The 14,989-nt window shown below is 52.0% G+C and overlaps 1 protein-coding gene across 1 annotated transcript in view; it reads left to right on the top strand.

Annotated features, from left to right (window-relative positions):
* Positions 1–8,961, top strand: part of LOC128272996 (neural-cadherin) — a 54,342-nt gene extending 45,381 nt beyond the window's left edge. Inside the window, exons 9-12 of the mRNA XM_053010899.1 lie at positions 3,896–4,137; positions 7,315–7,524; positions 7,615–7,785; positions 8,846–8,961. Coding sequence (XP_052866859.1) covers positions 3,896–4,137; positions 7,315–7,524; positions 7,615–7,785; positions 8,846–8,961 — 739 coding nt within the window. The remainder of the gene's footprint in view (positions 1–3,895; positions 4,138–7,314; positions 7,525–7,614; positions 7,786–8,845) is intronic.
* Positions 8,962–14,989: the final 6,028 nt, after the last annotated feature.

Genomic DNA, 14,989 nt, shown 5'->3' with positions numbered 1-14,989 from the left:
TTCTCCCTGGTGGAGTTCACTGCCGTTGGCGTCACCTCTTGAAAACGGGTGATTCCCGCCGTCTTTATCTGGGTTCCCTGTCGCGTCACCTTGGCCTTTGACTGTTTATCTAATCACGAGCTCTCTCTCTGTTCGGTGGAAATTATGCGCTGCGCCGACTCTTGAGCAGATGCTCCGCCGTTGTCCCGACGGACGGTGAAACCCGGCACGGGCCGTCCCCACAATGGCTTCTTCCCGCCCGGGTACCGAGCACCCTTGATAACCCATCACGTCGCGTGAATAGAGCAGATTTTTATCATCTTCACACAGTCCCGGTCGCCACCGTAATTTGCTGCCACTCTCTCTCTCGAGGGGCCCCCGGGACGCGTCCTTCGCGACGTTCGACACGCGACGACACAGCACAATGAAGCACCGAGAAGGACACAGAGTGGCGCTGCTACGGTTGGTCGGGAGTTGGATTTCGACTCGAAGAAGCCGTGACTTCTTTTGTCAAACCCGCGGCGGCGGCGGCGGCCACTTCTCTCGGGATGATGCTCCTTTGCCACGGGGAAACTTTTGCGCTCGCCCTGATTTGCGCTCAAGAAGCTCCGCAGGCTTCCGGCTTTCGGTGACGTTCTTGGAATGTAGAATTGTAATGATCCGGGTCCGATGACACTCTCGGTGGCAGCAGAAGAAGAGAAGGCCCGTAAGCCATAATTGCAAACAGAAACTTTACAATAAGGAGCCCCCCCGCGCCGCCGCCCGATGATATCATAATCAAGTGCGGCCACCAGGAGAAGCACGGATTCGAAGGAAGCGTGAAACCGAATAGAATCCGACAACCCGGGCCGCGGGTAGGCCTGGGCACAATCACAGAGCGCGGGCACACAGAGGACCAAAAATCCAATCAGTTACTCAAGAGGCGCGAGCAGAGCGTCCCCGCGAGATGAGCGCGGGGGGGGGACTGAAAATGATATCAGTTCCTCCGGCGCCAATAATGCCGGTGCAAAAGTGCAGCCTCGCAAATGTGAGGCTTTTGCGCGGCGGGGATCTCATTTTGCCTCTGTCAGCGGATTTATGCCGGGCCGGTCGGCCGGCCGGTTGCTGGATGGATTGTGCGCCGGGCGGTCTGTGCGCCATTAAACATCGAAGCTGGGGCTGTGATATTGAAAATTTTACGTCGGCCATGTTTTTATTATCACGATTTCGCCACGAAAAAATCCCTCATAACGCGTGGCAATATTATTTTTTTTCGGTTTTCGCCTGTCACAACACAACCGCAAAGCGCGGCTCTGCGCGAGGATATGTTTGCGCCCCGAACTCTCGGAACCGGTGCCAGCATATATTCCGCTTTGCCGGCAGGATTGCGATCTCCATCATTAATCCTGGCAATTGGCAACGACAGGGCGATTGGTAGTGGATTTGGGTAAAGCCGTCCCCCCGGGCCGGGCCGGGCCAGGCCAGCTTGCCGCGGTTGATTGAAGCATAAAGCGGTACCTTACCTTCTTTTTTTTGTTCGCGGATCATCGTCGTTGAACCTTCCGCGCCCACGTCCGCGGGCCCAAAAAAGGTTGCCTTTATTAGACCGGCAAAGGATATCAAATATCAATGCAAACACACCGATGTGCGAGTCAAGGCACGAACCCGTCGCCCGCGGGTCCGGGAGACCGGGAATGAAAGTGACATACTAATTGGGTTACTACACACGCGGTGGGCGGTGGTAAACACACTCTGGGGTCAAACCAACAACGAACGGACCGACCGCTCTGTTTTCCTTTCGCCCAAAAGCCACCCGAGGGCCCGGAACACGGAACGGAGCTAATAAAAAACAAATACGCATACTTAAAACATATAATTCAATCCGACGAGGCGGTCTTTGACCTCGCCGACAAGAAGCTCTAGCTCAAAGGGCGGCTCATACACCATAAACGACTTCCGGGCCCCGGTTGGCCAAGACTGTGGAATTGAGTTAAAGCTGTGTCGCGCCTCTTTTAACGAGATTTCCGTTCGCAATCCGCCCTCAGTTCCCTGCAGGCTGGCATCTATTATTTAGCGTACCGTCACGCGGCAAATCGGTTCCGGCTCAATCAGAGTGTCGGTCGGAACCGGACGCGGGGGGAAGATTGTCACTATTGCGACGTTCAACCTTTCAACGGCTGGGCGTGCGAGGCTTATGGCGATTACTCATTCGGCCGGACCGCCAACGGCAAGCTGCGTTTGGCGTTTGATAGATTAGAGATGGCGTGCGCGTTGAATTGCGAATTGCGGGATTTCAATTCCGCTGCCCGAAATTTGCCTCTGTTTCGACGGCGCATCTTAAAGTGTGGACCTTCCCCGGCGTACGGCCCTTATTTGAGTTCGACTTCACACGGATCGGTCACGGAGTTTTAACGGAAAGCTTTTCAAACGTTGCAGCGACTGTTTTGGAATTGACACAACATTTGGCCAGCTTGCTTCTACTCTTCTTCGGCCCCTTCAAAGTGTCGCGTATGCCCGAAAATGGGCATGGCCAGTTTGTGTTTACAATCAGCATTGCAAGCATCAATCCACCCCGGAACGGAAGCAAACCACGCGCGAAATCAACCCGACCACAAACCCGGGCCGGATGTGGTATGATTTGATTTATTTGCCTTCCACGTCCCTACGGGCCTGCCCCCCGCGAAGAGGCCCGAAGGCCTATATGAGCCAGCCCATCGGATGGCCCACGTGTAAACAAGACTCTGGCCGCACTCTCGGCTAAGTTTGATGGTAATATATCATGAAATTACATTTAAAATGTAAATTCCAAGCCCGGGCAACGATTGGGAGCGGTCAGTGCTGGTGCTTCGCTTCCGGTCAGCCCGGCGGTCCCGGGAGACTGATTGGAATGGTTATAATTTATAGTTGCACCGAACGGCACTTACACACCCCGGGCGCGCCCTATCGGAATCGGTACGGAACGGGGACCTCCGACTCCGAACAGGCTGAAAATGTTTTCGTTTTAATAATTACGCACCAACCGGTCAGCATATCGTTCCGAGAGATGCGCCCAATAGCTGTAACCGTAATGTGGTCCCATTGCAACCCATTAGGAGCGGAATTCATCGCAGGCTGTGCAGAGGCTCGTTCCGTGTTTCGGTGGCCATTCGAGAGAGAGATTCATATTTTTACGCTCCATATTTACACGGAATGGAGCGCTGTCGAGTGCCGTGCCGTGTGTTCGATCTTATGTTGCGCTTCTATGGTTTGGAATAATTTTCCATTTATACGTTCGTTTGTAGTGTGTTGGCTTCGGGTTGAAGTATCATTGAATTTCCCGCACCGGATTCCAAATCATAAATATCGCTCACCATAATGGCTCATCCTCATCATCATCATCATCACCGGGGCGTTATTGGGAACAACTCTTCCGAAGGGAACGCGCTTCTCCTTTGAACCCCGCCGCCCGGAGGCCACGTTACACACGAAATTCCACATCAAAAGAGAGAGAGGGACCCCGCACATAATGGGGTCTCACACCGTGCGCGTTCCCCGAAGAAGACCCCCAAAAGCACCTTATCATCCTGTCCTGACCATCGAAATAAATGCCCCAATCAGCCACAGCTGCTGGCGGGCAGAGTAGCGCCCGATTAGCATATCAGGCCACGGGCGCGTTTCGCGCGAATGATCGGGCACCGGACACAAAATATCGCGCGCTACAAAATATGGCCCCCGCCGGGTGGAGCCACGGGCGCGGAACGTTTCGAAAGTAAATGAACCGTACCGTAAATCAATCATAAAATCAATCAATCAACCGGATCCCACCTTGTCCGAGCGGGCCGGGTCCACCCTTCCTAGCGGAATCCGTAGCATGAACGGAATGGAACTGAAATTTAAATTTAACGAACAATTTTTCAACCCAAATCCTTTTGCGCAACACAACAACTAACCGACACAGCTGCGGCGAAGGACGCGTCATGTCGCCGGACGGTAAGGGCTGCATGGATCGGAACGAGTGTCTCGACCTGCCGTGCCTGAACGGTGGGGTGTGCGTGAACCAGGACCCGCGGCTCCGGTACCGCTGCGATTGCCCGGACGGCTTCTGGGGCGAGAACTGCGAGCTGATCCAGGAGGGCCAAACGCTGAAGCTGAGCATGGGCGCCCTGGCCGCCATTCTCGTGTGTCTGCTAATCATATTGAGTGAGCATCGCTTCCGTAGCGCCTAACGTGGCCACCGTTTTCAGGGCCGTTCTTTATGTTGTTGTTGTTGGCCATTTTGCATGATGCTCGTTCCGTAGTTAGTAACCCCGTTCGCCCCTCACGAACCCTTTCCTTTGACGAAGAGTGTGAGAGATGGTAATGAACACCCCAAAGTGTCCCCTAGCCCGACTCCTCCTGGTCAAATGGTCAGAGCCTCCCCACAAACCCCCCCCAAAGGGTGGTGGAGGCCGCGGTAAGTAGCTCCCGAGTAGCTGTGCTAATCGTTTCTACGTTTCTTTTCTTTTTTTCTCTCCTTCGGTTCTATTTTCCGTTACCTTTTTGGCTCACTTTCGATTGCTCCGTCACCACCCCGTGTGTTCTTCCCGTTTATATCCCGGCACCATCATCTTTTTGTTTGGGGATCGTTGTAAATATCATACACACACACACACACGAATGTGGGGTCCCAAAACAAAATGGGCAGATGTCCGGCTGGCTACAAACCGTCCGGGGCGCAGTGCGTCAACGCGAACGAGTGTCTGTGGCATCCGTGCCAGAATGGGGGCCGGTGCCGGGACTACAGTCCGCCGAAAAGGTACGAATGTATCTGTTCGCTCGGCTTCACCGGGGCCCACTGCGAGCTGGAGCTGCTCGCTTCCGGCGTGCTGACCCCGTCCCGGGACTTCATCATTGCCCTCATCATCTGCGTCAGTACACTCATGCGTAAGTAGAGCGCGAGGCCAGCGGCCAACCTAACCCACGGCAACGACGCCACCGTTACACTAACCACGAATAACCAATTTCCGCACGACGATCGAACGCAGAAACAAGAGAATTCGTCCTTACAGTCAACAGTGTCTGATTGGTCCCATTGGTTCACTGAATTTTAATTGCGATATCAGCTCAAATAGAAAAAACAAAAAAACCCTTCAGAATGCATGGCTTTGAAATGCAAATTGATTGAATCTACCTTGGCCCCCTCAAATAACTCGAGAGCTCGGGTTCCGGCGCTCGATAATGGAATAGATAGAAAACAAATTGTCCGCACTTTTGGTTTCGGTTTTGCTAAAAGCACCAACGCGCCTCTAGCCGTCTGGCCGCCCGGAAGTAGAACACTAAAACAAAAGCCCTGCTAAAAACACATTTCACGCCATGTTTATTTAATTCCCACCCGGCTAACCCGGCATCGGGGGCGCGCGCGAGAGGTTAATCAACAACGAAAGCCGGAAAAAGATAGCCCCAGCCCATCCGGCGGTCACAATACAATCCGCTCCCATCCGCTGCAAACCTAGCCGTGATGATGGGCTCGTGCTCCTGGCGAAAATGCCCCAAACACAAGGCCCCCTTCGAAATGGGCCGACTTCAAAGCTTCTTTTTCTCGCTTCACAGCGAACGATCAACGCGCTGCTTTTCCCGTGACCATCGATCACGCAACCGGGCATGGTTTTGGCCACCCTTTGGCCAGTCCCCGAGGGTGATGAAAATCCAGTTAAAAATTCCAGTGCCAATTGTTGTGACAATATCGTTTTCAATTTAGAGTAAAAATATCGCCGACAGAGGACGGCGTAACCATTGGCCCGGTCCTGGTACAGAATGGGACACATCGGAATGCGGAAAACAAACGACCCGTATTTTCGGTCCCCAAAAGCTTTTCCAATCCCCGGGCGACGCGCGCCGAATTCTGTTGTGTGCCTTTTTGCGATGGTTCTCCCCCAGCGTGGTCTATTTTCCCGGCTCACAAAAGGACCCCTCGGCCCCGGGCACTCGGGGTTAGAGTTTTAAATATTCAATATCCCGGGCCACGGCTGCCCCCAGGACCCGCCCCGAGCATCATGTGGTGCGTTCCGACACGAAGTGAGCCAAAGTGGAGCACCCGCAAATAAAAGCTCTCCCGAACCCGAACCACACCGCTGTGTGCGTGCTGGGAACTGGGAACAGCAAGGACACAGTGCGCATTGTAGCACCACTTTTGTTACACGGTTATTATCATAAGCCACAGCCATAGACACTCTCGTCATCCGGAGGCCACTTGGTGCCGCCAACAGAGGACTTTTCAGGATCTTGCGTTCGTTTCGTCGTGCGACGAGGGTTTGTATGGCCGCCACTCACATCACTGTAGCTTAGTGCGCCCTGCAAGTGTGAATAGTTTCATTAGACTTTGTCGTAGACGAGGCGTTTCAGGTCACTTGGTGTAACCCGTGCCGTTGCCAATCAAATGCGTCACTCATTAATGCGGAATGCAGCTTTTAGAACACACATTTCATTTACTCAATGCTCATGAACCTGATTCCAAACTCGGCACCTTTCACTAGTGTGTCGTTGTTGCATAATAAAAAATCCGCAAAAAGTGTTGTTTGATCGGCAACAGACGGGTTCCCGCGCTGTCGGTGGCAGAAAATGAAAGAGAATTCTCGGCTTACGAGAACCGCGATGCACCGCGAGATGCACTCTCTCTCCGTCGGGTTCATTGTTGAAAGCCGTTGAAACTCTTTCTATTTTTTCGCCCCACCACAGCCGCACCCGCTGTGCTCACAATACCGGAGCCTCACACTCGTCACACTAAGAACTGGTAGCGGCGGCACAAAAACCCGACTAGGGCCGCCCAATCCATATGAAGACGTTGTGCACTTTACCAGCGACGTGGCATGCATGCTTTCTGCCGTCGTTCGTTTCGATGTTCCTACTAGCACTACTAGCTCGTGGCCACGTCGCCACGTCAGACAGCGTGTGTGCGCTCCGTGGTTCCATGTGTTTTCCGCTGTTCCGACTCGATTCCTCTTCCTGGGCGAAAAACGGGAAAGAAACCCATCCGAACGGAAACCCATCATGTGGTGGCTTTCAGGCTTTGACCTCGGTGGGGCCAGAGACACGGTGGGGCCACAGGAAACCACAACCACCATCGCGCACCCCGATGGTCATCTCGGTCCATTTATTCTGTCCCTCCGTCGGCAAAAAAAACACGAAGCACAATGGTGTCCAAATTTTGCCACGACTGCACGAAATGTGTCACGATACGAACAGGAGGAAGCCGAACCGGAAGCGAGAAAACACAATGGGGCCACACGGGCGGGTCCAGCTTAAAGGCTGGGCTTCCATTTTTAATGCGCCCGCAAATTGAAACGCCCTTTCTCTCTAACCCCCGGAACACCGGGGACCTTTCTTTTTCGTCGCGCACAGTTCTGGTGCTGGTGTTTGTGGTCTACAACCGGAGGCGAGAGTCGCACATCAAGTACCCGGGCCCGGATGACGACGTCCGGGAGAACATCATCAACTACGACGATGAGGGCGGCGGCGAGGACGATATGACGGCGTACGACATCACGCCGCTCCAGATCCCGATCGGGCCGATGCCGGAGCTGACGCAGTGCAAGATGCCGCCGTTGATGTGTAAGTGCCCCACCGCCCCCGGGGTCCCGCGACCGACGGACGAGCCACTGACCTGGGTTTTTGCTCTCCTCCAAATCTCCACACTCACAGATCCAGTCATGACGATGGGACCGGGCCACGAACCGAACGTGGGCATGTTCATCGACGAGCACAAGAAGCGCGCCGACAGTGACCCCAACGCGCCCCCGTTCGACGATCTGCGCAACTACGCGTACGAAGGCGGCGGCAGCACGGCCGGATCGCTCAGCTCGCTGCAGTCAGGTGAGATTCCGGGACCTGAATCCCCCCCAGCTTGGCATTCAATTCCACAATTGTCCGTTTCACGTCGTGCAAAAATCAATTCCTGTTAATGTGCATTACACACAGTTTACAAATGGCCCGGCCACACTGCCACAAATGGCCCGGCCACATTAAACACACCCTTTCGGGGGGTGCGCATTAATAATAAACGTCGAAGAGGAAAAATAATTTCCTTTAATTTATCCGATCAACCGGACTGCCAGAATGCTGTGGCCGTTGTCGACGACGGCGCACAGTTTATGGGCAAATAAAAAGTGATCAATTTGTGCTGTTCATGCTTTATCTACTTCCATATTGGCGGATCGTGCGAAACGCTCTGAAATACGTTTATCGTCCATTTTATCACGCACCACACCACCCCCGGGGGGTTCGGTTGATCCGCCCGAAGTTACGGTATGGCACGCCTCGGCACCGGCGGGAATGCAGTTTTCGCGTTGTTGATGGATGATTAAAAATTATTTTCAATCCGCGCCCAAAATGGTGCAGACATTAAAATTCCCGCATTCCGATTGTTGGACTTGGGCAAACAGTTCGCGATTTTTGTCGCCTATTCCGGCCCAAAATCCTAGCTTTGTTGGACCCTTAAAAGTTGGCCGAACGTGGCGGACAAACGAGATTAGGTGGGAAGCTGCTGTGTCTCTCTGTGTCTCGAGGGCCAAAAATCGATCCAGGCAGGCTGTGTGGAAATGGAAAAGCAATGCGAGTGCGTTCGCACATTCGCTCTGTGTCCTTCCGGGTCGCCATATCGCCCTCGGGACACGCCGGACCTTCTCCTTATCGCGCGCCAGACTATGTAACAGTTAAAGTCTACATAATGTGGGCAACGCTCCAGACGCGGGCGCGCGCGACCTTTTATCTCTCTGCTTGGCCCCGTTCCGTGCTGGCGCTTTTCTGTTTTCGGAGGTCTCGGAAAAACTCGCCCGAAGCCTCGCCCTTTAATGCTGTGCACCCTAAGCAGCTTACCGTATCCATACTTCGGGGGTATTTAATTTCGCTTTCTCTCTTTCCCCCCCCAAAAAAGGCACTGACGACGAGGTGCAGGAGTTCGACTACCTGGACGCCTGGGGACCGCGGTTCGACAAGCTGGCCAACATGTACGGCGATCATCATCCGACTGAGCTTGATGATTTAAATTAAATCCTGGCTCCGGGTATCGATCGTCCCGGGTTGCGACCGCCAAGAGGAACGGAAAAAAGGACATCAGCAAACTCGGCAGCAGTAAAGCAAACAAACCGAACACAACAAGAACACACACACACCGTCTCGTTGCTGGCAACAGGAACGAACCCCAAACAGATTATTAACGAAAGCGAGGATAAGAAAATCGAAGCAAGAAAAAAATGCGAGCAGCGAGCGAGAGAGAGAAAAAAGATTTTGTTACAACTACACACAGAACACACACCGGACGCACTCCGGGGGGCGACGAAGAAGGCGCGGAGGACGGACTTTTACGGTAGCAAAAAACGCCGGACGGACGTGGGACGCGGCACTTTTACGCCAGTGCGTTTTTAGTCAAATTTACTTCTCGAAACCTCCACGTCTCTCGCGAGTACTTAGTAGCCAACCAGCGACGGGAGAAAAGGGAAAACGAAAAACCTGAGCGCCCTGGCGACCGATCCCGACTCCTCACGAACGAACGGTCAACACGGCCGCCAGCCAGTCAGCCAGTCAGCCAGCCAGCCAGTCATCATCATCATCATCATGTTGGTTGACGGTGGTCGTGGTGGTGCGCCGGTGTTGGCCCAAAGCGGACACTGCCGAGGTATCGTTTCGCCGGCGTCAAGGTGAGTCCTCCACAAGACAACCTACCCCTAAACAACCCGCGGATCCTGGCCCTAGCGCGGGTCCTACTACTAAGCTAGTAATGTGTTGTGACCGCACAACGACAACCGCTGCCGCACAGTAATCAGTCGTCCAATTTTGGTTTGGCTGCCCTCCCCCCCAAAGAGACCTTCCGTTCGGTTGGCCGATTCCGGTGCTGATAATGTCCCTCACCCCGTGGGGAGTGTCCGGGAAGAGGAAAACCGCAGGCCACACGGCACGGCACATCGAGTTTCTCCGTTTTAAACCAAAGTTTAATTTTAAGGCATTATTGTTAGGACAACGAGGCATCGAGAGCGCGGGTTGAGGTGTGGCACGGTTGGGCCAAGGGTACGCGAGTTTGGACGCAAAGATTGGCTGGCAGATGACGAGTGATCGATCACGGACGGACACCCCAAAATCCTGCTGAGCGTGAATGACTTCCGTCGGCTCGCCGGCGTTGACAGGCGTTGGTTGATAAATTGAAGAAATTGAAAGGGTTGCCACTTGGCCACCAATCCGACCCCGGGTTTTTTGTTACCCCTCCACTATACACTTGTCAAAGATCGTGCAGGGAGAACGTGAAGAGGATCGCGCGTTCGAAGTACTCTAATTTATTCATGAACATGTATATAACGTACGCCGCAATAGAAACAATAGACCACCTTCCAAAAGGGCGGTACCAGTTTTTACAGGTCCATTCATTAACGTTAGTTTGTTATATTCATGCCCTTTCCCACTGCCACAATGGACCGTGCATTTGGCACGGAGCACTCGAATGGTGGGGTGAAAATAATTTTAGAACTGGCCATAACCGCCGAGAGGCGCCTGCCTTCCGGTGAGTGCACCGAGAGAAAGAGAGTGTATCGTATGATTTGATTTAAGTTTGCTTTCATCACGGCCACGCGGCACCCGGGAAAACCGCCCTTAGCTTTCGTACACGCGAAATATGGGTCACCGAGAACCGGAAGCCGACTGTGGGTTGAAAGTTGTAAAAAGCTAGTTTTATGCTTGTATCATACGTTTGTTGAGGTTCTTTTTTTTGTTGGTTTTGAGTATAGTTTTAGCTTCGCACTAAGTTCATCCATCCACAATGGCAGGTTTGTTTCGGTTCGTTTTGCGTTCCCTATCTTTTCTATTTTAACCGGGGGTCAAAGACTATGCGCGAAGAGGGGAGGACAAAATTTTACGCTGCTTTGCCACGGACATTGGGCACGGGTGTTTTGAACCCGGGAACCCGGAACGGAAGAGATTGCAACCCCCGTGTGATCCTCATTCGTCACAACAGAGCGAAATCATGCGAAACGTAACAACACGGGCGCGCGGAGTCAGTCTTTTAGTGTGCGCGCAAACTCTAGGCGTAAGTAAATCAAATATACAACCACACACACACGCGGTATTGGATTAAGACAACATCAGCTTCTCTAACGCACCCTTTCTGAACCTCACGCGCTCGCCTCACGTGTCCAGTAGCCTCGTGTTGTAGGGTAGTAGGTCCATCTCGCGTAACTGGTCCGCAATTTGGTGGTGCCGGTGCCGCTCCCCGCGTATCCTAGTAGTTAACCCCCACAGAGACAGTCTCTCGCTCTCTCCCGGTGTTCCGGTTCGGTTCGGTGACCCTTTTCTACCGAGATGCGCCACGAGAAAGTATTAGCGCCCTAAGCGCCACCGCCCCGCGGGTGGAGGGTCCCGCGCATGAATTCGTAGTCTTATTATGTACTCTCTAGTAAATAATTTATTCCGCCGAATGTAATACGACGGGGGGAACGGCGGCGGCGTGTGTGGTGTGGCGCGCGCAGAACGAAGCGAAACAAAACTGATATTACTACACGTACCCAAAGACTGTAACACACTGTTAGTTTGGCGGAAGCCAGGCGGTTTTAGTTGTCACGATAAGTTACTGGTAAGTTACACAGACAGATGAGAGCGTGACGCCAGCGGCGGGGATTTATTCTTTTCGGTTCCGTTCCGCGCGAGCGCACGTAAGATGTAGTGCATTTAAAGCAAACTCGAGGGCCTGTTTCAACTGAGGGCAGGGCAGCAGCAGCAGCAGCAAATGGTAACGATAAACTAGAGGAGTAAGCCGATTAGACAGATAACTGCATTATCTTATTATTAAGTATTGACTATAAATGGACACTAATCGAGGAGAGAGGGGTTCGTGACGCGAGTGCTCGCGACCATTTTTTTATGCCATAATACACACACACACACCCACAGACAGATACACGTCCCACGGCGAGTCGGCACGGCGTGAGGCTACTAAGTATTGTGTAAGGTTAGCGCAGAGTCCGACCTAAAGGAAAAGGGGTTGAAAATTTGCAGCGCACACATGGCGATAATATTCCGACAGGCCGCTGCGGTGGTGCGGTGGTGGGCCACCACTCTATCTATTGTAGTATGTGTAAGAGATCTGAAACGAAACAAACAAAACCACTAACAACAACAACAACAACTAATTTATTCCTCAAAACTTTTATTGAGTTTTACAAATCTAAATATTCGAACGGAGACACCGCCCGTCTCTGTGTTGGGCTGGGCGCGCGACACGTGGCTGGGGCCCCCGTTTCGTTCGTATTGAACCGCTCGTGGCGCCGTTTTTAAACAAAATATTAAAGAAAAATCCACTAACCAAACGCGTCGTGTACCGAATTAGTAGAGAGAGAGAAGCGTCACAACCTAATACATACAATACACACCGACACCCATTCGAGAGGAGAACAGTATAGGCAAAAACGATCGGACGCGCGGGGACAGTCACACTCCGGCGTCGTCACACCGTGAATTAGGTTTCCGCATTGTGTGTCCGCACACTCACAGTTTCCTCATCAGTTTCCATGTAGTGAACGTGTCCTTTTTTGCAAATCATATTAATGGGCCACTCTCGTGTAGCACACATACACACACATACACGCACTCTATTGCACATTCCCCGTTCATTGTTGATGATTTCGTTCCGCGTATAGGTAAGGTAATAGGTCCTCTCCCTGCACGCGGGCAGCTGCCCCACAAACTGCTCAGCCATGATAGCGTTGCATTCACACTTTGCATGCGCCGCATACACGTAAGGGTAAATTAGAAGAAGAGTTTGAACAGTGAAACTACACGAGAAGGGGTCATATAGAGGAGGACACAGGGGCACACACTCGGGGAAAACTCGCTCGCTACACACACGCGCCACACGGAGGAGACTCTAGACAAAACTCGATATCATGGAACGGTGCGAGCAACAACGACACGAAACTCTATAGCCTATTATCAACGCCCCAGACCCCACTCACAGGCAGAGACAGATGCAATAGACCCGGCCGAAAATGGAAGACCAAAATTTGGACACCCCAAAAAACACACAAACACACACGGCACCTTTATCCACTCACTGCGAGATCGTTAGTTAATTGAGTAAAAACAATATATTTATATATATGAGCCAAGTATATATGAATGACTTTTTAAATAAAACCGCAAACCGCATAGAGCAGAGCGAGCGAGCAGAAGGGGGAAAATGGTGACGAAAGCCCCCCCGTTTTCCGGCGCCACTTTCTAGAGTCTCCAGAGCCAACTCTCTGATCACTCTCTGGAACAGGCTGAGTGCGACCGAAACAATAGAAATGGACACAATCAACAGTTGTGTCACTTTGGCTATGGTCACTGTTATGGTTATGGAAACTAACAGATAGAGAGAGAGAAGTGGCATCCGAAAGTGTGAGAGAGTGCGAGCGGGGCGGGATTAAAGATAGGGCAAAGAGGAGGACCCTTAAAAGTGCAGTAAATATTATTAAATAGCGATACCAAAATCCTAGTTGTAAATATAGTGAAATGATATTAAAGCAAAAATCAGAGCGGCCGAGTGCGGCGACGACGGGCGCGAGAGAACATCCATTGTTTCCCATTGCAAGTAGACAAAAAAGCAACAAGAAAACACACACACACAGACACGTACACCATCCCCATTGAGAACACAAGACCACCTCTGGCCCCCCCGGGGGGACGTCGCAAATACTCATAAAGAAAGGAGGGCCCCTTGGTGGAGCTAAACAGTTCACTAAAGTTGGTGTGACACACACTATATTAAACCTCTATCACATCGTGTAGTGGCCCGGCAGGCCGATTGTGGCCACAAGGGGGCAACGCATTCCGCGCCATCTTCCTCGCAAAAACCACCCTAGGCAATGCATGCAAAAATTTTCCACAGAAAGTGTCATAAAAACGATCCGAGGGCTTCATAAGAAAAAAACCATGTCCCCCATGACAACGTCTTGATGTTTACCTAGAGAGAGAACAGAGTTTCAACCGAGACCGCGCCCGTTTTTGGCAGCACGCGCACGCGGTCCTCAGCAACAGCAGAGGTATCGATGAAGCGAAAACTATGATAAACCACAAAAATGATTGTAAGAATAGACAGGCACACAGGGGAGGAACTAGGAACACTAAAAAGAAGCGGGTGGTCAACAAGTCACTACATTAACGCGGGGACCCCCGCCGACGCCCCGGTAACGAGGACGTCGCACAACACGTGCTTCGGTGGCCGCGCGAAAGTTTTCACAGGAAGAAGAATATACTAACACACCTCATCACACGACACAACCATAGAACCGATCGAAAACCACAGACACACTCACACACGACGCAAGTAAAAACGTTCAATTATGGAAAAATTATACAAGAAAAACACGGAACGGAGCGCGCGAAAGAGGGTTGGAAACGAAAACGAGGGAAAAACTGAAATAAAATGCTACAATGGGGAAGTAACTGTCATAAACTGGAAGATGTCTCTTGAATAGCTAATGTGGCGTGTTATCGCTTGTCTTTTATCGGCAGCGGCGAGTCCGAAATTCATCCTCTCTCTGTTTTCGGTGGTGGAAGAAAACTTATGATTTATTGCGGTTTTCAGGAATCTTTTTAGTTACTATATTTTGATACATTCCTGCGTCGCTTACTTCTTTACCGTGCTGAGCACCTTGTTTTAATACTTTCGAAATTGCTTCTACATTTTTCATCGGGTCTGCTGCGTAACCGAAATATTCCTGACACGGTTCGGTTCGGCTGCCAAATGACAAAATTATTCACCGTTACGGTATCAAGTGGGGTTTCTGGAACCGACCACACCGCAAGCTGCATCCGGGCCCCGGGAAGAGCTACCCATGACGCTGGCAGACTCGGCACAAAGTGCACAAGGCGACCCCCAGACGAATCCTTTTCCCTGCCCAGGGCAAAGGAGGCTCTGCTTCCTTATGCTCTGGCTACACCGTTAACATCATCGCAGTCGCCGTCGTCTCTGAGTGTGCGAAACGTGTGAAAAATACAAGTTTGTTTTTACGATTATCACTTGGCCTGGCTGGCACCGGCGTTTGAGTTATGCTGC

The sequence above is a fragment of the Anopheles cruzii genome, chromosome 3 (assembly GCF_943734635.1).
Source record: "Anopheles cruzii chromosome 3, idAnoCruzAS_RS32_06, whole genome shotgun sequence".
NCBI classification, from domain to species: Eukaryota; Metazoa; Arthropoda; class Insecta; order Diptera; family Culicidae; genus Anopheles; species Anopheles cruzii.
This window is presented reverse-complemented; position numbering and strand designations above follow the sequence as displayed.